At 33.5% G+C, this 22,520-nt stretch overlaps 1 protein-coding gene across 27 annotated transcripts in view; it reads right to left on the bottom strand.

Annotated features, from left to right (window-relative positions):
• Nucleotides 1-667: 667 nt before the first annotated feature.
• The window catches only part of ODF2L (outer dense fiber of sperm tails 2 like), a 339,482-nt gene continuing 317,629 nt past the window's right edge, over nt 668-22,520 (bottom strand). For 24 of the 27 annotated variants that reach the window (XM_067043211.1, XM_067043192.1, XM_067043195.1 and 21 more), the window contains 10 exons: nt 20,573-20,758; nt 17,557-17,666; nt 16,379-16,514; nt 11,129-11,239; nt 9,738-9,842; nt 7,607-7,765; nt 6,207-6,262; nt 5,963-6,125; nt 3,488-3,613; nt 734-1,234 (listed from right to left, as the gene is read on the bottom strand). In XM_067043211.1, the coding sequence (XP_066899312.1) occupies nt 1,106-1,234; nt 3,488-3,613; nt 5,963-6,125; nt 6,207-6,262; nt 7,607-7,765; nt 9,738-9,842; nt 11,129-11,239; nt 16,379-16,514; nt 17,557-17,666; nt 20,573-20,758 (1,281 nt within the window). In that variant the 3' untranslated portion in view covers nt 734-1,105. Of the gene's footprint in view, nt 1,235-3,487; nt 3,614-5,962; nt 6,126-6,206; nt 6,263-7,606; nt 7,766-9,737; nt 9,843-11,128; nt 11,240-16,378; nt 16,515-17,556; nt 17,667-20,572; nt 20,759-22,520 lie in introns of all 27 variants that reach the window. The other 3 variants (XM_067043233.1, XM_067043255.1, XM_067043246.1) reach the window with 2 other exon arrangements.

Below are 22,520 nucleotides of genomic sequence, written 5' to 3'. Positions count from 1 at the left end.
AACATCTTGGGGGGACTGAGCTCTGTTCATAGGCTGGACTGTGTAGTACACAACTTGCCTCTTTGAACAATCTTTTGAGACCTGAGTGTTCTTTGAATAAACAGCTCTCAAGCCTTTCTCTGAGAGGAGTCACTACTACTTGATCCCTTGTCAATTACATCCATCCCCTTTTAGAGTATCCTGCCTTGACACATAGGGTAGGAGATTACAGAGAACATGTTCTTGGTAGCTCTTCTACGTCATCCCAATAACAAACACCTTATTCTAAAGCTTCCTGGGATTAAGAGTGTTTATTCTGATCATCCCATTTGAGCCGGCCATGGGTACGGGTGGGACAAGTTATTCCCCTTTAATCTCTCACTTAACTCAGGGGTTTCAGAATGTCTACACTAATAATATCAGACAATCACTAACATAAGATGAAGAACAAAAGAGACTAAGAATTTACAGGAGAGCCTAAATGCCTATTCTTTATAAAGAAACAATGCAAGCCAACATATTCTCACCTGTTACGGTCAGTTGGCATTTAGTAGCCATGACTTAAAATTCTATATTTAAAATCTCACAGAAATTATAATGCCATCTCAGCATATTTGAACAATATTAAGTACACTGAGACCTTTGGTATCTTTAGAAAGTATGCAATTATATCATTATTAAAAATAATATCCAGGATATTTTTCTTTATTATATTAATATATAAATACACAGCACCATAATGTAAAACCATTATTTAAAATCATGTATTTGGCTCATAATTGGCCTAGGTTTATTACAAATTCACTTGAATGGTTGCTACAGTCACAAAGAATGATTCTGGCTTCTTTTCTGTGTGTAAAATATTCCAAAAACCAAAATAAATTAAATAGATATTAATCCAGAGCTAAGTGAAGATTATCCAGCAAAAAAGGAATACTAACATGTACCTTGTTTTAAAGTTTCAATTGGATAATAAATTATGTTTCAAAAATCTTTACATAAAAACCCTAATAGTACCACCCATAAATCATAAAATATAGCTACAGATAGTATATTTATTTTTTACCTAATTACTTTTTAGACTCTTAGTAAAAACCTATTGCTTATAGAAAATAAATCCAACAATTTATCGAAACATTGTTACATAAGAAGTTTTAAGAAACTGTAAATAATTCTTAATACTCTCATTTTGATTCTCCGACTTTTCAAGACTATGTTGTATTTCTTTCAAACATACTTCCTGATGTTGTGCTTTCTAAATAAAACAAGAAATAAAGATAATTATTAATGACATTCATATCAAAGGATAGTCATAATATAAAATTTATATACACAATAATTGAATACATGGTTTTTAATTTTTTTAAAGAAAGAATTCTAACATCTGATGTGTTATTAACTTAGAGCTCACTTTTCTTTAAAATCTAGAATAAAGCACATATATGGTTGATCTCTACTGTGACAGTTTGCTGTAATATACCTTCACTTAGCCCCAAATTATTACATATTTAACATGATTAACTCAAATGGATTTTACTTAAAACTGTCACAATTAATTTCTATTACATTTAACATGACATATTTTAATACTAGTTTTTGCCATTTTCTTTGCCTAAAAGAATGACTTTTGCTATCTTAAAAACTGACAGAATTCTAGTTTTGATAATATGAATATTTTATTTTTAGAATCTTTTAAAAAATAAAATGAACTCAGTATCATAGGTATTCTTTGAGGAAAAAATTTTAAATGTATTTTAAAAATATTCAGCTGCATATAAATTCCCAAGAGATCTGTTCACTGAAAATACTTTAGATAGACAGGCTGCAAATATCATCTAGCTTCCAACTAAAATGTAGGCACCTTGAGAAGAAAAATCTTTTATATCCTTCCTATCAGGTGTTCAATGACACCCGATACCTTCTGAAACTGAGTGATACCCCTAGGGGAAGTGTGGTGGGTGGTATGAAACAACTTGCTAGGCTGAGCTACACAAAGTCACAGAATGAATATAGTGAATCTTTGAGGAACATCGATTTTACTCAACAACTTGGGAGGGAAAAATATTAATACAAACACACATACTGTAAGGTAGAATGCAAAATGTACATGGACTTTAGTATAATATATAAGACTCCAAAGACATTTCAGGCTTCTTGGTCTGAGGTAAGATGCTGAGGGTCACCCTTGGGTCTGTGCAAGCACTCGACCCTCCCCTGAAGCACCTGGGCAGAAAATCTGTAGAGACCAGCCACTGTGGGCAGGGCACCATAGAAGACACCAGCATACAATTAACTATGAGACAGCCTCTCAGGGTGCTTACAGTTCCGAAGGAGCTAAGGCTTGTATACAAAACAAATACTGAATTGCCAACTAAAGTGACCCCTGGAAGGGAAAGAACTCATAAACCCATTTTTCAGCAATGTCTAAATCTATGGTTAGAATTCTAGTTTTTTACTACTGTAAAAATGATCAGGTTTAACAAAACATCAGATCTTAAATCTACCTATTTTAGCAGCTTTAATATTCCCAAGTACTGGGAATATTATAGCAAACACACCTCATCTTAATATATTTATTTTATGTTTTCAGAAGTTTCAATTACACAAAGAATATCACACATATTTTTACAACAGAAAGTCTGACAGTGAGTTAAAAAAAAAATTCTGAAATAAAGGGAAGGCCTGTGCTAAATTAAAGATGAGAAATGTTTTCTTCTGATTAAATTGCCATGGAACTTTTGATGGCAATAAAATTAAAATACTGCATGTCAAAACTCATTTAACTTTTGAACCTTTCAGGTTTTCAATGATTTAGATGCTTGGGAATGAAAAAATAGTTTTCATGGAGTCTGGCTCCTGGAAAAAATAAAGTATTATTTCCTGTGTCACTGTTAAGTAGATAGTTTTCAAGTAATTCAGTCACAACTAGTGCCAGCTTCCACAGTTTGTTATGCCATCTGACTGTTTCATGAATAGTTAGGAAAAAATATTAAAAGACTAATTAAACACAGCCAATTTGGTATTCTCATCTCATGGTTGAGTGGACCAAAGCATCCACTTCACATGCAGACATAAAATGTTTACTTAACACCAACTTATAACTTTCTAAAATATAATATGCATTAAGACATATCAAAATCTAACTCATAATAAGTGTTTATCTTAAAAACTGAAAAATTCATATTAGAAAGAAAATAAGTCAACGATATCTATAACTTTCATTAAGCATCTATCATGTAAAAGTAATATGAAGGGAAAGGGCCTGATGAGAGTTTGGGGGAAATGTAACAGATGCTACCAAGGAGGCAGGATAATAATTCTTTGCCCAAATGCTGACATTTTTATTTCTTATGATTTATATTATTTGTTATTTTTAATACTATTAGTAAAGCAATAGCCTTGATTCCCCTCACTTTGTATTTTAATTGTTTATAACTAAACTCCATGGTAAGAATGTTAATGTTAATTTAATTTTAATGAAAATACATTAAGCCATACTAATACTTACACTGTTCACTTTGCAAACAAGTTGATTTTGTTCTTCATTTTTCTTTCTAAGCTCAGTTTCCAGATCTAATATTTTAATTTGTAAAGCCCTTTCTCTAGATGACATTTTCTCTATTTCTTCAGAAACCTGTAATTTTAATTAAAAGAATAAAACAACTAAATTTGCTTTCTTTAAGATATGATTTAAAGCCTTGACATAGTTATACTGTATCTCTTCTTTCCAAATAGGTATTATTTGGATATTAGACAATTTAATTAGAAAGTGTTTAAAGATGTTCTATCTTGAGAAACGCATAGTGTAAGCATGTATTCTCCTCTTTGCTGTGTAAGTACCTGAAAAATTAGCTTAAAGTGGAAGAGGTATACGTATTTGCACTGCTCTGTGACGTTGGTAGGTTTTCCCCAATACTGTATTTCTATAACCTGCTGAGACCAGTTGCCATGTTTTACAGTATTTATATTTACCATGGTGTCTGGAGTGGTGGTGAGACATATAAAGTCCAAACCAACGCTGATTATAGACTTGGATGGACAGAATTGGGGGCAGGGTAGGTGATGTTTACACCACACACACACACACACACACACACACACACACACACACACACACACGAGATTGGTTTTTCATTCATTCACTTCCAAAATGTTCTTATTTTGAGTTTTCATATTTTTCCTATGGCTTATTTTAGCAGAAAGTCTAGCTTAGCTACATTCATCCAAGGATTCAGATACTTTGGAGCCTATCTGCAAGAATGCTGGGTTGGATCCATAAGAATAACAGTGGACGCAGGGACTAGTTCAGGAGCAAGGAACTAGTAGGAAGGACTGTCCTCTAATCTCACTCCCATGGACTAAGTTCTAAATTATTTACAAAGATTTCTTGTGCACAAATTCCAAGGGTGATTGTGAGGATAGCAGGATTTGAAGCTGTGGGAGAAAGGGCCCTCAGGACAAGTATCTGTGTCCTTTACAACATCCTGCAGTGTAGACAATGGTGACAGTGCAGTGATGGCACTCCTCATGTGGCAGGAACTAAAGACAACCCCATATTCCATTGTAGCAGGAAAGAAAGGAAAGGGCAGACACATCTCTGGGGACTGAACACTTGTGAGAAGGAATCTGAGAGCACCTAGCATTTCCAAAGTCCATTTAGTCTGAACCTAGGATAAGGTCACTTCTTATTTTCCTCCCAAAGGTTGGGACTGAGAAATCTGGATTACACTTCTATCATTGGCAGTACATTTTACTACTTAGCTTTCATTCAATGATGTGTCTTTCAAAGTCAATTTAAATTGCTTTCCTGGAGTTAAAAAAAAAATCAAAATATATCTATATGACACGATTTAAGAGCCACATTTCAAGGATATCAGATGTTATCTCACCCTTGTGGAACTGCCTTTAACAGGCTTGGTTAAGACATGGGTGGAAGAGAGTCTAGAGAGATAGATTCAAAATTTGGTGTTGGACATGTTAAGTTTGAGATGCCTATGTTAAGTAGAGATGTCAAATAAGTAGCAGAATATATGCATTTAGATGTCAGGATAGAAAAATGTCTGGGGCAGAGATATACTTCTGAGAGTCATCAAGGTATAGACAATCTCCTTTTAGTGTCATTCAATCCTATGAGGAAATTCATCATACCCATTTTATCAATTAAAAAACTAATGTTTAGAAAGTAGCTTGCCCTGGGTCAGGGTATAATGTGTCAGAGCCAGAATTCAAATCTACTTCTTGTGGATTCCAAAGCCCACCTAGTGTCTTTCAAGAGTACATTTTCAAATCACTTGATAAATTTACCTCTTCTTTGAGATCTTCCTGAATCATTTTCCCCTCCTCTTCAGATTGAACTAACCACACCCCCTCAGTGTACCTTGTATTTTCCCTGCATTGTAGCACCTACTTGCTGGATGACATTTGTTTGTTCACATGTTATCTCCCTACCGGACTGTGAGTGTCCTGAGAGCTGAGGCCAGGTCTTATTCATCTTCACATCATAAGCACTAGCAGAATGCTTGACAGACAGTGAGATATTTATTAAATGCTATCCAGATGGATTTAACTGGAAATTAATTCTTGTCTGTATTTATTTATACAACAACATTTGCCAAAACAAAAGGGAGTTGAGCTTTATAGCTCACTGAATCCTGATCAAAACCAAAAGGTTCAATAATTTGCATATTTGCTGTGGTTTCCTTAAAAAAAAAAAGAGGGGGGACTTCTTTAAAGTGTTTTCCATCTCTGCCCCTTACCCTGCCACATCATCATTTATTTAGTGAAGTAACTCTGGACCAGTAATCTATCTGTTTAGCTCCAAAAGGGAAAAGCAGGTAAAAAACAAAAATGTAATTGCTCCCTTCACCCTGTCATCAGGATAAAAACAATAACTGTAGGTTTGGCAAGATGAGATATTGTCTGTTTCAAAAGATGACTCTTTGGTAAACTAATTTAAAAGGTTCTGAATAAAGGCCATCTGTACCTTTTGTCTTCCTTCTTCTAAAGCAGCTTCCAGCTGTCTGGCCAATGCTCCATATTCTGCAGATTTCTCTTTAAACTCAAGATTGGTATGCTTAAGACATCCTTCTTGGTTTGCCAGCTTCTTTTCAAGCTCTTTATTTTCTGCATCCATCTGTTCTAATTTTCTTTTTACAGAAAACATATATTTTAAAATTATAGTGTGTAGAAAAAAGGTAACACCAATTTTAAGTCAATTTAATACTTACTGTTTAAGGTTTTCACATTTCAACTGAATAAGATAATTTTCCTCTTCCAGAGAAAGCTTTGTCAGAAGATCATGATTTTCATCAACATAAAGGAGAAAAAAATTTTCTTGGTTATTTTCTTTATAATAAACTTCTGAAGAAATCTATACAGTTTATCATTAGAACAATTATAAAAAAGAAGAAGGCATAAATATTATTATTACTCCTATACAGAGAGACACCAAGAAATACTACATTGTTAATACACAAGTTCTTAAATTCCTGGTTAATTTTAAAAAAACTATGTTGCCTCACGGAAAATCTATGAAAAATTATACTGAAAGATGGTAATTAAAACATTCTGAGTAATGTTTTATTGAAAAAGAACATTTATTAAGTAAATGTGAAGATTTTAAACAGTAATCTCCTATTGTTGGATACTTAGGGTTACTCTTACAGTTTTCTGTTTCACTTACAGATAGTGATTGATAATTAAATATCTGTGAAGTTGTAACTCTGAGTACAAACCATATTTGTGAGAAGCAAAATAAAATAGATAAGCAAATCAACCAAAGACACACTTGCCCATGTCAAGACAGAATATTCTTCCCATTGTTTCAAAAGCTATATTTAAATAGTTTAAGAAGTTTTGAAAAAAAAAAAAAAGAACTTTTCTCATAATTTCAATTAGTAATTTAGGTTATCTATGTGCTTTGACATTTTCCTAGAAAGACCTCTTTTCAGAAACTTAAACTCAGCAAAGTTTTGTTTGCCTGTTTTTAAAAAGAGGATGCATTTCAATATTAAATCCAGATTACATTTGAAAGATAGACAGGGAATCCTTCCTAATATTATTGTGCAAATAAAGAAAAAGACTTGCCACCACCTTTGGACATGCTTCTTTGAAAAATAATTAATTAAAAAAATATTTATTAAGTGTTTACTATGTGTTAGGCATTGAGTTAGGAGATGGGTGTATGGCACCCACGATCTCTCTTCTGATGGAGTAAAAAAAGTATATGTTGAAAAAAATAATTGAGAATAATACAAATAAACTGGGTACATAATTCTAATTGAAATAAATTCTAATCTTTGTCCTTACAAAAATTACAATAATTTACCTTATCCTAACATCAAGAAATATACATGTAAACACAGCTTTGTTCCTTTGCTCATGCTATTGCTATGTCCTCAAATGTCTAAATACATATTTGTATGAATAAACTAAATCAGCAATTTTAATTACCAATTTTTAAAAAAAATAGCTTGAAAATAATATAGTATTTGCGTGGAACTGACCTTTTACCAACTTATTTAGATGAGAGTAAAATAATCAACCCCTGACATGAGTGCCCTCAACTGGTGAAATTATTCCAAAGCATTTAACACATCTAGCAAAAATCAAAATGATGGCTGGACACCTGGCCCTGAAGCTCCCTAATGGCGTGTGCCTGGTCTGCACATTTCCCCTTGTGGTGCTGCAGACTCTCCTGACACTCGTGAAGCCTCTGTTCTGCCACCGTCAAGGAATTGCGGACGTGCTCTAACTCCTTCAGATGAGACTCCATCTGGCCTCTCACCTGAGTTGTAGCATTAGGGAAATAAGTGCAAGATCACACATTCAGCATTAACGTTTTTACTATCTTAAATACTAGATATGCTTGTAATATAGTAAATGTTTTAGGTATAATAGTTTTTTAAAAAAGATTTAACCAAATAAATAAGAATAAACTTTAAGTTAGATTCTGCTAAATAAGAATGTATAACTCAAAAGTGGGCTGGACTTCAATTAGTTTCCAAAAAGTTTGCTGAATAAACAAATATGGTAATATTAGCTTGCAGGGAGACTGTAAATTACTTAGGAAAGTAAACTTTTTTGAATCCTGTCATTTATATCCAAGTATAGATATTACTAAGAAAGCTGGTATGGTAGTTTTCTGCTGTGCAGCCATCAGTCTAAAGTAACTTTAGACTTTTTGTCATTCAATTTGGTAACAGATATTTCAATTAGAGCAGCCTTGCTGTGCTCAGCTTTGTTCAAATCAGTGGGTTTACTGTATATAAATTCAAAATAGCTAATATCATCAGTACTCAGTAGACTATAATTTGATCATTAATGTTACTATGTTACTAAGAACAAATCTAACTGTATCTGTATTAATCTCTTTGGCTGCTGTAATTCCTCACTGTGGCACTTTTGTGGAGATGTGACATGAAGCAGCCCTAAAAGAAATCCTTGACTGCTAATTAAGAAAAAATAACAAGACATAGGGCACTTAGGATGTTCATAGGGAGGGAAAACAAGAGCTAGACTCTTTCCCTGAGACAGGGAACACACAGAGCTGCTGTGCAACATCTAGCATTCTTGATCACAAAAGATAAAAGTAGAACAAAGCCTACCTCTGGGTCCCCAAACATCTAAAAGCCCATGAGAAAACCAGGAGACTTAAAACAGTAGAAAAGAAAAAGGAAGCATTTCATTTAAAAAAAAAATAATAATGGCTTGTCTGGTTTAATACCAGTAAGAAAACATTGTGACCTCACAGTATTTGAAAACCACAAGGCTCCTGCCCCATTGGCCTTTTGATTAGGTTTTTTAAATAAACATTTATTTAGAGTGCTGCCTACAATAGAGGAGACATTTGCACTGTATGCCTCATGAGAAAAACTGATCAAGAGGTATGAAATGATTTCTTCTCTGCTCTGCTAAAAACAGGTGAAAAGTATTGATAATTCTAAGTAGTAAGTTGCACATTTGATAGGCTACCTTTATCTCTTTTAACCAGCAGAATATCTGCTCTGGCTGACCTCTTCTTCACATTGGTGCCTCACTCAGACTTCTCAATTCCAAGATGTGGGGACGACCCAGAGACAGTCAACTTATTACACTCAGTTGGAACTGACCCGTAACATCCCATGATGTCCCCAGCCGGGAGTCAGGGGAGTCAGCATCCTACAACATTGGCTGCTTCCTTACTAAAACAACGTGAAAAGACCCAAAAAGGGATGCAGTTTCATTTAAAAACTTAAAAATATTCACAAAAACATCATAACTTGCCAACACTGAACTTCCCCTCATTCTTTTGCAATAGGGTGAAAAAGAAAGTAAATGATGTTGGGTTTTTTAATGTTATTTTTCCTCCATAAAAGCATTTAGCAGAGAATATTTACTTTGCTTTTTTACACAAAAGATTTGCTACGAGAATAAAAAGGTAAGATTAAAAATGAAAGGTATTCAACTTTGCATGAAGCTCAGTGATAAATAACCATTTTTTCTGCTACTTAAGTCTGCTCTTGTATCAGAAAAATTAAACATTTATGTTATTTTCCAAATATTTAGGAAAAAGTAAAAAAAAACATTCACACAAACAAACATTTCAAGCCTGGACGAAACATCATGTCCTTAGAAAACAAACTGCCACAGAAATCAAGAACAGATAATTTCTAGGTCTAAACTAAAGAAAATGACCAAAATTAAAGAATTTATATAAAATTCATAAAGTACAAAACATACATAAAACATTATTTTATTGTTTAAAATGTCAAACTTACCTTCTTTAATTTTTTATTTTTATTTTTTGTTATTAGGTTATTCTCTTGTAGCAAATTTTCACATCTGCTTTCCACCATTTCAGCTGCTTCTTGCAACTCCTGTATCTGAAAATAAAAAATGTTATTAGAGTAAGATGCATTATTTTATTATTAGGACCACTGTATGAAATAAAAAGCTAAAAAATTGAATTTAAATTTTAAAATTTCAATTTTAAACCCATTATCATTTTCCTATTAATACTCTCAGTATGTTTATCTAATGTTATTCCTTCTTTAAATACAGGAATCACTCAGTGCTCTACTCTAATCCACAATCCTTTTATGATTTACCTGTCTTTTCCCATCAATACTTCTAGAATCTTCACCTGAGCTCTGAATATTAGAGAGAGATCCTCATTTGCAGGTCCACGTCACTTTAAAGAATCAGTCTCTGGTCCAAACTAGCTCCCAAACCAATTATTTCACTCTCCAAATCAAAATCTGCTCAAAAAATATCTGAGCACTTTATACAAGGCCCAGAGTCAAGAATATGGTAACTCATCTACAGTATTCTTGATGGGGCATTAAACCAGAACAACCAGCTGGAAGACCCAGATGACATTCCCAATAACGCATTGCACAGTCCATCACAGCCTCCATTCTTACCTCCAGCTGGGATGACTGCAATATTCTAACTGGATGTTTCAACTCCAATTTCCTATCTAAACCATTGGGATGGAGCACTTCCTACTTACCTATATTATGCCCCTCCTTAAGTTTTAACCTTTAGTTCATTATTTTTCATTCAAACACTCTCTTCCAAGAAAATCAAGCTCTTTATTGACAGTTTGTTACCCATCACTCAAGGACCTACATAAGTCCAATCTTTCAAATGAAGTTTTTCTTAAACTTTCTAATACTTAAGCTTTTCTAGAAATGACCAATTAACACACTCTCTATTCCATACATATTGTCATCTGTTCTTTTCCAGGTCTTTCATGTGAGTAAATCTGAATTATACTTTATTTATTTGGAAAGAGAAAATATTGTGCTTTAATGACCCTTGAAGGGAGTCATTATTCTAAATCAATACCATTAAAAATACAAGATGACAAATATAACCAAAATTAACTAACAGGATTATTATAGGTTCACATTACAACTATGTAATTAATTTTAGATCTACTTTTAGAAATAACCAATATAAACACAGGATATTTAAATCAGGAATCAGCAGAATCATCATTTTATAAAAGTATTTGGGACCTTAAGAAATATTTGGGATATATCATATTTTATCACAAATAATAACTCAACCTTTTATCAGTTCTGCGTTTTTAGATCATAAACAAATGCAGTGTTTTAAATTATCTACCAAATTTAACAAACATTAAAATAAATGCAATGATTACCTGAGTTTTATAAACTTCAATAAGGGTTTTCTGTTGTTTTTCTACTTCTTGCAATTCTAAGAGCTCATTTTCAACAGAGGCAATCTCGCCCTTCAAAGCAGCTAGTGTAGTCTATTAAGGAATATATAAATAGATTTTATAAATCATTAGAATTCATTTGTACTCCAGTGCTATAGCATTAAAAAACATAACTCATTTATCAACGAAGCTAATAAAATAATTATTTCTGATTGCATATAATTACCATCTAAAATTAGGAATTTCAGGAAGCTAGTAATATTTATGAGCAACCTTAATAAGGTTAATAAGACTTATTCAAGACCTTTTTTTTTTTTTTTTCCAGTACGTGGGCCTCTCACTTCTGTGGCCTCTCCTGTAGCGGAGCACAGGCTCTGGACGCGCAGGCTCAGCGGCCATGGCTCACGGGCCCAGCCACTCCGCGGCATGTGGGATCCTCCCAGACCAGGGCACGAACCCGCGTCCCCTGCATCGGCAGGCGGACTCTCAACCACTGCGCCACTAGGAAAGCCCAAGACCTATTTTTAAACTTTAAAAATTTACTGATGAAAAAGACTTGGAAAATAGAAAGACCATGTTCCTGTAAGGGAGGACTCAATACTCTTGACATATCAGTCTTTTCTAAATCTATAAAACTTTACTGTAATTACAACCAAAAGTATAACAGTTGATGGGAAGAGGAATATGACAAAATTAATTTAAAATTCATATGGAAAAATAAAGAGACTAATAAAAATTTTAAAAGATACTAAGTAGAGAATCTCAGTACTTATTAGATATTAAAATTTATAAAGAACTAAAATTATTAAGATACTAACATAATAATATAGAGGTCTATGGAATAGAAAAAGAAAAATACACTGATTATATTTAGTGTATGACAAAGGTTGGATTTTTGAATAAATGGGGAAAATATGGATCACTATATAATGGTATTAAGACAACCATTTATTAGGAAAAAAGCAGATTTAACTATTTGCCTTCAGCAAACATGATTTTTATATTAAACAATTATATATTTATTTTAATGTATTAAATATTTAAAAGTTAAGCTTAAATTTTTTCATAGAAGATCCAGGTAAAATTTGATTTGATTTTAGGATAGCAGAAACCTAACTAAGCATAAAATCAAAAGACGATATCATGAACTGTAAGAGTCTGAGATTTTATCCTCCAAGTTTACCAGTTAGCCTAGCACAGTTTCATGCATGCCGGCAGAAGACACAAGACTCCTGGGTCAGAGTCTTAATTTCTTTATTACTCAAAGCAATAGCAGTAGCTAGATATTAGCATTTGTGTTAGTTTCCAAAGCCTCACTTCCCTCAGAGTAACACCAAGAGGGCCAGATGACACCTGTACATGTGGTGGGATGTATAGAGAAGCAACTCTGAGTTTAGGGAGCCCAAATCTCTTATAACAGGCAGTAAGCATGCCTTTTGGTAGAAGGAAACATTGTTATCTTCCAAGGATGTTCACTATACAAACATCCTTGAAAAGACAGTCTGTATCTGGATCACAGGCAGTCAGATGTGCAGAAATGTGAGACTCCCAACAGAAGCCGAAAAGGAAAAAAAGATATAATATACACACAAACACACACATGCATATATATACATACATATGTACATGTACATATATCTCCAAAATTTCATAGCCCCTCAAAAAACTAAAGAGCCTAACTAAATGTGAAAAAAGTAAAAGATTATGACAAAAGATTAATACCCTTAATACAGAGAGCTCTTATATAATAATTATGAAAAAAGACATGTAAAGGATAAGGAGTAGGTAATTCCAAAAGGCAGAAACATAAATGATCAACAAATACATGAAATAATATACTTACTAGTTATTAAAAAATGCTCTAGGCAATGGATAGTCTTCTAGTAGTGAATATAATAAGCAAAAATCCCTTCCATTGTGAGCTTAACATACTCCATGTATAGACAGATACAAATAAGGGGTATATAGACAAAAAACAAGAAGTAAAATATATCATACACAAAAGCAAGACAGTAAGGACAAGTTGGGAATGGGCTAGGGAGGCCTCCTGAGAAAGGGACTTTGGAGTAAACACCAAAAGGCAGTATGGCTCTTTGAGGGAAGAGGATTCCTGTAGAGAAAGGCAATGGTGGGAGAAAGCCTGGCCAGTTAGGGGAAAAAGCAAGAAGGCTAATGTGGCAGAAAGCAAGAAAACAAAGGGAAGCATGGAAAGATATGAGGTCAGAGAGGTAATAGAAAGCCAGATAGTATAATGCCTTGTAGATATTTACTCTATTAATCAAGGTATCACCGAAGGGTTTTGAGCAGAGCAGTGACATGGTCTGACTTACATTTTTATAGGAACTACTTTACTGCTACACTGAATGCTGACTGCAGGGGCAGGGGCAAGGGCAGAAGCAAAGAGAAGAGGTAACAAGACATGATGGTGGCTTGAACCAGGATGACAGTGATGCTGGTGAGAAGTGGTCAAATTCTGGATATATTTGAAGTAGATATGCTGACAAACTGGAAGCAGGTGTGAGAGAAAGGAGTCAAGTAACAGAAAGGGTGACTGCCGTTAACTGAGACAAGGAAAACTGTAGGATGAACCATACTGGGGGATATAGGAACTCTATTTTGGACATGATAACTTTGAGACACCTATGAAATATCCAAGTGGAGATTTCAAGTAAGCAGTAGAATACATGTCTGGAATTCAGGGGCAAGGTCTAGGCTAGAGATATAAATTTGAGAGCCCCCAGGACATAGATGGTATTTAAATCCCCAAAACTAGATAAGATCACTTATCAAATTTGGAGAGATTTGTTTTAAAATTGCCTAGTACTGGAAAAAGCATAGGGACCCATTTACGATGGGTGATCTGCAAATACATAAAACTAACATTAAGAATGGGTCTTCAAGGGGCTTCCCTTCCCTTCCCTTCCCTTCCCTGGTGGCACAGTGGTTGAGAATCTGCCTGCCAATGCAGGGGACACGGGTTCGAGCCTTGGTCTGGGAAGATCCCACATGCCTCGGAGCAACTGGGCCCATGACCCATAACTACTGAGCATGTGTGTCTGGAGCCTGTGCTCCGCAACAAGAGAGGCCATGACAGTGAGAGGCCTGCAGACCGCAATGAAGAGTGGCCCCCACTTGCCGCAACTAGAGAAAGCCCTCGCACAGAAACGAAGACCCAACACAGCCAAAAATTAAAATAAATAAATAAATAAATTTTTAAAAAAAAAAAAGAATGGGTCTTCCTTTTGACCATATAATTCCACTTCCAGAAATTTATCCTAAGAAAATATATACGCAAAAAGACTAAAAGTATCCACATTTTAATTTATATTATAATAGCAAAAAAAACAAAACAAAACTGGAAGTAGTCCAAAATCCCCCAAATTATATATATGCTAAAAGAGTAACTTTACTTATCTTTCAATTGTGAGATTATAGGTGATTTTTAAATTTTTCCTTTTGTGCTTTTCTGTTTTTCAAACTTTCTATAATGAACAAATAGAACTTTGTAACCTTCCAAATAATTTTTGTTGTTTTTAATAGAGGAGGTCACTGGGGCCCTAGAAACAGTATCAGCTAGTATCTTCTTCATTTGAAACTAAAATATAAAATTATTCTAAAATAATTGAAAGTAACAAAATACAACATCTAGACAATTTTACATTGTACATAACATATACCAAATATACCTAATGTTTTTCCTTAAACAAAATTCAGAGAATGTGTTAAAAATACATGTTTTTGAATTATTTATAGAATATAATATGTAAACTTTAACTCAATCATTTTTATATGTAATTTTAAATTAATTCCATTACCATGTAATTCAAAACCAGACTTAAAATCAATGAAATATCCTTCTAATCCCCTCTCTGAAGAATATCAAGGAAATTAAGAAAATAAACATAATAAACAAAATTGCTTCCTCTTCTAGGATAAAATATTTAAAGAATTAATTCAATAAATATTGAATAAGAGCTAACTATATGTCACACTTCCCCTGATTATCCTGTGCATACAAAGATGGGAATTTATGAGGAAAGATTCATCCTAATTGAGAAGACTTTGGGAGGAAGCAGCATTTAAACTGAGCTTTAAAGAAAAGGTAGGATTTATATACTGAGAAAAAAAGCGTTCCAAACTGTAAGAACAGTAAAACTACAGGAATAGAGGAAAACGTAAACAAGTTGCAGGAAATAAGGAGTATTCATATTTGGCTAGAGTTCAGGATAACTAGAAGGCTACATTCTCTAGTCTCCCCTGTAACTAGGTGGGGCCATATACCTAAATAAGGAGAAGAGTCGACTGGTATGGAACTTTCAGGAAGTCTCTCTAAAGAGGAGGAGATGGGGGAAAAGGAGGAGATAATTCTTCTTTTGTTTCCCTCCATCCTGTTATTTGAATCTTGGCTATAATGGATGGAGCCCCATCAGCCATTTGAATGGCAGGGTAGAGAGCTAAAAAGTAGCTAGGTTCTCTGATGCCATACTGGTTTTGAACTGCCAATTCTGGCCTTCTTTTCCATAACCAGATTCTTTTCTGTCTTCTATTTACTGTCCTCCAAAAACAGTATTAAGGAACTGAAAATGATGCCATCATCTTTAGTCAAGTCTCATTAGGTTACATGTATCTATGACTAGGAACTCAAATACCCTTTTCCTCAGAATGTACAAAAGCTTCTTCCCCATCTTTACTCTGGGTACACATAAAAACCAATCATCCCTTGGATTTGACTAAGTTGGAAAATTCTTTCCAGTTATGAAGCAGCCAAGAACATACTTTCTGGTTTCAAATGGACCATGCCTGAGGCTATATCCTATCGTAACCATGACACCTAGAAATAATCTTATGCATTAAAGTTCATATAATTTTGGATGATTCACCTAACTGCTAAAATTGGAGAGTAAATAAACTTTTTTAGGTTGAGACAAAGAGAAAGTTATTCAACTTCATAAATCTTAGTACTGCTGAAAACAACTTTTACATGTATATACTACTATAAACATCCAAATATCTCTATATAAGTATGTGTGCATATATGTGTACATACAGATATATAGACATAGTTTTAGAAGTTACTTATTATAATGATATTCTAAAACTCTGAGAAACATAAAGGAAAAAAATGATACAAAAGCACTACTCTAAACTTGCTGTTATTTCAAGTTACTTCTACTAAGTAGACTAAGTTGTCATTATACTATACATATATACATACACACATACACATAGTACCTTTAATTTTGTATTCTCAAGATTCAGAGTTTCATTTTCATATTCAATTGAGTGAAGTTTTCTAAGAATTTCTTCACATGAATTTTTTCCATGGTCTTCCATTTTCTTCAGGTCTTCCAAAAGATTAATAATTTGCCTTTATAAAAGTCATACAAATTTTCATTCAAACAATATATTTTAAGTGTGTTTCTGAAATTATTTTTGTAGGGTAGTTTCAAAAGTTAATAGAACTCATACAGCAAAGGAAATAGGAAGCCATAATCTATATATAAGGTTACTACTACTACCTGAGTAACTGATTAGAAATAATTATCCATTGATGACGCCAATGAAAAATTATACAACATTCACTTTGCTAGTCAGTAGAACATCTAAACTATGATCCACAGGTAGGTCTGTCTATCATTCACACATGTGCACACACATACACACAATTTCAGGGAAAAGGTTAAATAAAAGGATCAAGTGAGGCAATAAATAATCTTTAGAAGCAAATCATATACACTAGTTTTCAATGATAAAACTGAAGAACATATACAGGAAGTAAAACATTCAAAAACAAATATATGGTTATTTATTGTTAACTTAATAATAAATTACAAAGTCAAGAATATATGTAATTTTACTTCCCTGGTGGTGCAGTGGTTAAGACTCCATGCTCCCAATGCAGGGGGCCCGGGGTCGATCCCTGGTCAGGGAACTAGATCCCACGCGCATGATGCAACTAAGAGGCCCGCCCACCACAACTAAGACCCGGTGCAACCAAAAAAATAAAATAAAATAAATTAATTTTAAAATTTGCTGCTGTTGCTGATGTTGTTGTTAAAAACATTTTAAAAAATCTGCTTATATATAAAAATATATATTATACTACATATATAAATATATGTAAATATATATTTATAAAATATGTGCATTTTTGATTTTTCTTTGTTATGCATGTAAGACACTTTAAGGAACAATAATTTGTGAACACCAATGCAGTTTTAATGGGTAATCATTTTTATTGTATTTTTAAAGTAGACCAGGAAAAGTTTATAAATTATAAATAGCAAATCATATAGAAAACAGCTTTACCACATGTAATCCATAAGAACCAAAATACAAACTACTCAAGTTGGAAAGAACAGAAAACACTTCTTATGAAACAGTAAAAAGGCTCTAAATTTTTTTCTTACTTTTTCATTGTTTCGATCTGAACTTCCAATTCAGTTTTTTCTATTACAATTTTCTCATAATGACTTTTCCAGGCGTTGGAAGTTGAAACTGTTTCAGACAACTTGGCTTCCTAAAACATACATAAAGTACTCATCTTGTAATTTCATAACACTGGTTTTGTCCAGGGTCCTAAAAACAAATACATTATAAACAAGGAAACACTCATCCTATAAAGTATGGAACTTTTGTTACAGAAAATTTCAGTGTACAAATTTGAACACAGGAAAACTTTAAAGTAAATTTTAATAATGACTTGATAATACTATTACTTTATATGCACATAGTGGCAGTTCCAAATGAACATTTTAAGGATGTTGATGGAACTATTTTCAAAAAATGTTTCATAATTACTGAAGATAATTCCCTTTATATTTACTGAACTCTTATTTGTCTTTCTCTGTCTGACTTATTTCATATAGCATAATACCCTCCAAGTCTATCCATGTTGCTGTAAATGGCAAAAGTTCATTTTTTTTTATGGCTGAGTAATAGTCACCCGTGTGTGTGTGTGTGTGTGTGTGTGTGTGTGTGTGTGTGTGTATGTATGTGTATACACACACACACCACATCTTCCTTATCCATTCATCTGTTGATGGACACTTAGGTTGCTTCCATATCTTGGTAATTATAAATAATGCTGCTATGAACATTAGGGTGCATATATCTTTTTGAATTAGTGTTTTCAGTTTTTTTCGGATAAATACCCAGGAATGAAATTGCTGCATCATATGGTAGTTCTATGCCAAGCTGTTTTGTAGAGTCACCCCACTGGCTTTCAAACACTAGTACTGTCAGCAAGAAAGTAAGAGTGGTAGTGGTTGGTTATCCACTTTGAATGTGAGCTACCAGAGGTAGAGATTTTTGTCTGTTTTGCTCATTGCTAGGGTCTTGAACAGTGCCTGGCATAAAGCAGAGTCTCAATAAATAACTGTCAAAGGAATCTACTCTTTACAAATCCACCTAGAGAGCTGCAGCCATCATACCCCTTCTCTATAGTCTACAGAAAAACATATTCACTAGGATGACAACAGTGCCAATAATTATTAACCAGAAGACTCAGAAGTAGTGATGTGAACAGTTAACATTTATTGGGTGTTTCCTTCTCTCCTTCCATCATTTATGCACTCACTGAACAAGTATTTATTCAGCATCTATTATGTGCAAGACATTTTTTGTTTATATTTTTTAAAGCAATATATATATATATATTTTTTTTTAATGGTACGCGGGCCTCTCACTGTTGTGGCCTCTCCTGTTGTGGAGTACAGGCTCCGGACGTGCGGGCTCCGGACGTGCGGGCTCAACGGCCATGGATCACGGACCCAGCCGCTCCGCGGCATGTGGGATCTTCCCGGACCGGGGCACGAACCCGTGTCACCTGCATTGGCAGGCGGACTCTCAACCACTGTGCCACCAGGGAAGCCCTCAAAATTTTTAATATATTGAAAAAAGACTAGTTTTGTTTTTATATTGTATGTAAATGAATATTAATATGCATTATAAAGTGTAAGTTGGGCAATTATATTAGAATATAAATTAAGATATTTAGAAGTTTTACCTATAAAATAAGGGCTAAGAAGAAAATTTAAGACATTGATGCAATTAATTGTTGTGGGACTACTTCTAAAGGAGTAGTCAAGGAAGGCCCCTCTGAAGAGATGTCAAGTAAAAAGATACCAGAATAATTTTTAAAAGAATCAGCTATTATTGAGCCTGAGAAGAACATTACAGCCACAGGCAACAGCACAAAACAATGAAACAAACACACTCCATGCATTAGAGGAATAGAAAGGAGGCCAATATGGCAAAAATGTAGTCTGGCCAGGCACTGTGCTTTGACATATATTTTCTCCTTTATTCCTCCTTACAATCATATGAGACAGGCAGTATTATCATCCCCTATTTTATCAATAAGGAAACTGAAGCTTAGAGAGGTTAAGTAGCTTACCCAAAGTCACAAGGTTAACAAATGGAGAGGTCTTCCTATACTATGATCTGGGGCATGGGTGACATGGTGCTAGTTAAACAGGAAAATCCCAAGAATGTTAATGACTCAATTAGTTTTCACCACTCAAGAATATTTTCAGGCATTCAACAAGGCCTACAGCCTTACAGATTTTGCACTTAGTGCTCAATTCTTTCATCTAATTAAATTCTTCTGAATGTAGTTTAAATATTAAGGGTTTTAAAATGTTAACAGTTGAGCTTATAAAATATTAGGTTGTTTTGTCTATACAAGCATTTATGCAAGTCTGTTTTCATTTCTAAAAGCCTATGATAATTCTACAAGCCATAGCATAAGTTCTTAAGAGGTAGGATACCAGTGAGACATTAAAAAGAGTAAATATTTTATTAACTGGTAATTGAATAAATATAATTCATTAAAAACAACAAAACACTAAGTCCATCTTTCAACTTCGTTAATACACCCAAAGATAATTTTCACATGGTGGGTTTACGTCAGCAAATGGTTTTAAATGCATTATGGAGTTTAAGTGAAGTCAATTACTGAATAAAGTCATACGGTCTAATAACATAAATCAGCATTTCCCAATCTGGTATTCCTCAGAACCAGTTCCAAGAGTTGCTTTGTGGTTAAATAAGTGGTGGAAAACTCTGAATTCAATACCCTCCTTGACTGCTTTATTTTTTCTGAAGGCCATCTCAGAGCCTTTGATATTATGTTAATGTGCTTTAATTCAATGTTAATATGCTATTAGCACTGAAGTGGTGTTACCCTTTGTTGGCCACAGATGCTTCAGGACTTAACATATCCTTTAAATAAAGCCCCAAGGAAATGCTGATATAATTCAATATGCAAATCTGTCATTTTATGTAATCTTTCAAAATAAAGGCTAAAGCAAAAATGTATGAGTAAAGCTTTTCTAACAAAATTATTATATTAAGCATTATGAGGTTAGCTACATAAACTAAGTACATAAAACAATTCTTTAAGGAAGAATGTATATAACTTACCTGCTCTCTAATTTGGGAAGTAAGGTTTTCCACGTCTCCAGTAAAATGTTTAATCCTTTGTTTGTAAATTTTAGATGCCTTTTTTAGAGCTATAGCTTTTTGCCTACTTGATTCTTTCATCATTACAGCCTCATGCATACTCTTTTTCAACTGTACGTTCCATTCTGATATTTTGGTCTCTAAGCTCTAAAAAAATATTAGCAGTAATTAAATTATTTTAGAATGCCAACGTTTACATAAACATTGTTAAAATATGTAAATATCTTCCACACAGAATTTATCAAAAGGATTAATCATAAGATTAATAAAAAGCAAAACAGTGAAGAAAGGTGATTTCACCAATGTTTATTTGTAACCAGTTATAGAATGCAAATTTAAAATGTATAAACCTATATAAAACTAATACTACTCTTACTAAAGATACTAATATTGGTGATTATGGTAAAAACACTAATTTCCTTAAAACTTTTTTGATTAACTAGAATTTTAAAAAATTTCCCATCTAGATTATACATAGTACTAGGTACTGCAAATCAAAAAAACATAATTTAGCTGGAGACAATTCAAACAGGTACATAAAGCTCAAAGGAATCAGTAGCTCCCCAAATATATTAGGACTCTTTAGTTAAAATAATAAATGCTTAAAGGATATATGATCAAAATCTATAGATCATGAGGAGTATAGATGAAATAAACATAAATTTATTTACCAAATTTTAATTTACTAGAATTAAGGAGCATGCTTTGACATTTGAAAGTGTTAACATCAAGGACAATAAAAGTACTACTTTGCCTAATAAGTAGTAAGTTTGTGGAAGTTATTATTCTAAAACCACACAGGGTTCAATAAGAGTTGGGATAAAAAAAGTTAGGATTAAAAAAGGGGTAAAAAGATGTTTCTATCCATTGAATTTGATAGTGTTAATTGACATGACTATTTCCTTACATATTTCTTGAGGATATAACTAGACACAGAACATTAGGTTGGGTGAAAGATGGATATGTTTAGTGTGATAACTCTCAAGTTTTCACTTCAAATTATCTTAAGACTTTCTATTTAAAAGTATTTGAGTACTAACTAAGACTTTAAAGATTTAAGATTTTAATGCTTTTATATTTTTTTAAAGTTGTGTAATTCTGAAAAGAATGTAAAATTATTACAGAATTTAAGTTTTAGTCTTCCATTCCTTGGACATTTTAATAAAAAAAAAATTAAAGGACTCACAGTAAAAGATGGAGCTTTTCTACTTTTTGATCAACAAAAAGTATGCTTAATTTCCACTAAAATTGAGATTAAGAAGTATATGCAAATCAAAACTACAATGAAGTATCACCTCACTCCAGTCAGAATGGCCATCATCAAAAAATCTACAAACAATAAATGCTGGAGAGGGTGTGGAGAAAAGGGAACCCTCTTGCACCGTTGATGGGAATGTAAATTGATACAGCCACTATGGACAACAGTATGGAGGTTCCTTAAAAAACTAAAAATAGAACTACCATACGACCCAGAAATCCCACTACTGGGCATATGCCCTGTGAACACCATAATTTGAAAAGATACATGTACCCCAGCGTTCACTGCAGCACTATTTACAATAGCCAGGACATGGAAGCAACCTAAGTGTCCATCAACAGATGAATGGATAAAGAAGATGTGGCACATATATACAATGGAATATTACTCAACCATAAAAAGAAACAAAATTGAGTTATTTGTAGTGAGGTGGATAGACCTACAGTCTGTCCTAGAGAGTGAAGTAAGAAAAACAAATACCTTATGCTAACACATATGTATGGAATCTAAAAAAAAAGGTTCTGAAGAACCTAGGTGCAGGACAGGAATAAAGATGCAGATGTAGAGAATGGACTTGAGTACATGGGGCGGGGGAAGGGTAAGCTGGGACGAAGTGAGAGAGTGGCATGGACATATATATACTACCAAATG

This window comes from Kogia breviceps, chromosome 1 (genome assembly GCF_026419965.1).
Source record: "Kogia breviceps isolate mKogBre1 chromosome 1, mKogBre1 haplotype 1, whole genome shotgun sequence".
In the NCBI taxonomy this organism is placed as follows: domain Eukaryota; kingdom Metazoa; phylum Chordata; class Mammalia; order Artiodactyla; family Physeteridae; genus Kogia; species Kogia breviceps.
Note: the sequence above shows the minus strand (reverse complement) of the source record. Positions and strands in the feature narration are given on the sequence as shown.